The 1452-nt window shown below is 48.5% G+C and overlaps 2 protein-coding genes across 2 annotated transcripts in view; one reads left to right on the forward strand and one right to left on the reverse strand.

The window, feature by feature from the left end:
* Window positions 1-1168, forward strand: part of RNF5 (ring finger protein 5, E3 ubiquitin protein ligase) — a 22544-nt gene extending 21376 nt beyond the window's left edge. Inside the window, exon 6 of the mRNA XM_006772847.2 lies at window positions 613-1168. Coding sequence (XP_006772910.1) covers window positions 613-710 — 98 coding nt within the window. The 3' untranslated portion in view covers window positions 711-1168. The remainder of the gene's footprint in view (window positions 1-612) is intronic.
* A 197-nt stretch (window positions 1169-1365) lies between these two features.
* The window catches only part of AGER (advanced glycosylation end product-specific receptor), a 3100-nt gene continuing 3013 nt past the window's right edge, over window positions 1366-1452 (reverse strand). The window contains exon 11 of the mRNA XM_015569857.1: window positions 1366-1381. Within this exon, the coding sequence (XP_015425343.1) occupies window positions 1366-1381 (16 nt within the window). The remainder of the gene's footprint in view (window positions 1382-1452) is intronic.

Genomic DNA, 1452 nt, shown 5'->3' on the forward strand with positions numbered 1-1452 from the left:
AAATAGGCAAATTAGCCATCTCAGATTGAGGAGTATTCAGAAATTTCAAAGGTAGCTTGGACTGGAAGCATTTGCAGCTATTTATCTTTTTAAACTTTATGTATAATATTGTTGATATTATTATGTACCCAACTCCCCACTCCCTGTCCTTTGCCCACCTCCACCCAGTCCCCACCCGCCCTTCCCTCTGGCCATCACCACTCTGTGGTCTGAGTCTATAGATTATGCATATATGTTCCTTGGCTAATCCTTTCACTTTCTTTCATCCAGTCTCCCTATTTATTTTTTTATATCTTGAGCTTTTATCATGTTCTGCTCTTTCCTTATAGTTTTTGTTCTTTTTTAAAATCTCCTTAATAATTTAAAATGTGCTTGTTTTATAGTTTCTTTCAGATTATCTTATTACCAGAAGTTTTTGTGTTCTAATCTCTCTGTTGTAATGCTTGCTGTATTTATGTTGGAGTATTTCCTTTTCGGATTTGTACTTTGGAGTTAATATCATCTTTTTGATGATTGTGTGTATTTATTTGTCCAGGCTAGAGAATAATGCTGAAGGAAAACCTCCTGGCCCCGGAGTGGGTGCTTCTGCCACAGCTTTCCTTTCTCCTCCAGGTGTGGATCTGGGACAGGGTCACCCGGCCTCCAGCTGGCAGGACTCCCTCTTCCTGTTTCTCGCCATTTTCTTCTTTTTCTGGCTGCTCAGTATTTGAGCCATGTCTCCTTTCTGCCCACCTCCAGCCAGAGGAGAATCAGTATTGGGGGTCCCTGCTGACCCTTCCTCACTCCTGGGCCCTCCCCCGCAGCCCCTCCACTTCTGCCGGCCACTCTCCAGGCGGGTGTGGGCGGAGTGCATCTGCGCAGAGGCCACGGGACGGAGGAGCTTCCTCCGACTGCGCACGCGCTCGCACTCACCCCGCAGCTGCGCCTCCCAGCGCGGGGAGAGGGGCCTGAAGAGAAGGTCTGTCTCTTTCCTCATCCTGTGCGTTCCCATTTCTTGATTTGATTTTGAAAGGTGGGCAAGGCTCCCTCTGACTCTCCCTGACTTCTCCCCTGATTTAATTTAATTTTCTCTCCCAGTACCTGCTGTGGGTTCTAAATGCTCCCTTCTCCTCACTGACTCCTTCATCAGACTCAATAAACAAGCTGAGATGTATCGATGGGAACTCTGCGCACCTCTGCCTTCCTCCCCTTCCTCCCCTTCCTCCCCTTCCTCCCCTTCCGGAACATCCCCACTTTGAGTGGGTGTTGGTGTGGTGTGGGGACGTCCTCAGGGCTGTAGGGAGTGAGGGTGTCTCTCTCTAACACACACACACACACACACACACGAGCAAAGGGAGCAAGGTTATGTCAGGTGTTTACTCATCGCTATTTGTGGGAGGCTCTGGTTGTGAAAGGGAGTTAGGCGAGGTGAGTAGAGGTTATACAGGGAGAAATGGTCTGGGGCCAAAACAG

Source organism: Myotis davidii, unplaced genomic scaffold (assembly GCF_000327345.1).
Source record: "Myotis davidii unplaced genomic scaffold, ASM32734v1 scaffold1006, whole genome shotgun sequence".
In the NCBI taxonomy this organism is placed as follows: Eukaryota; Metazoa; Chordata; class Mammalia; order Chiroptera; family Vespertilionidae; genus Myotis; species Myotis davidii.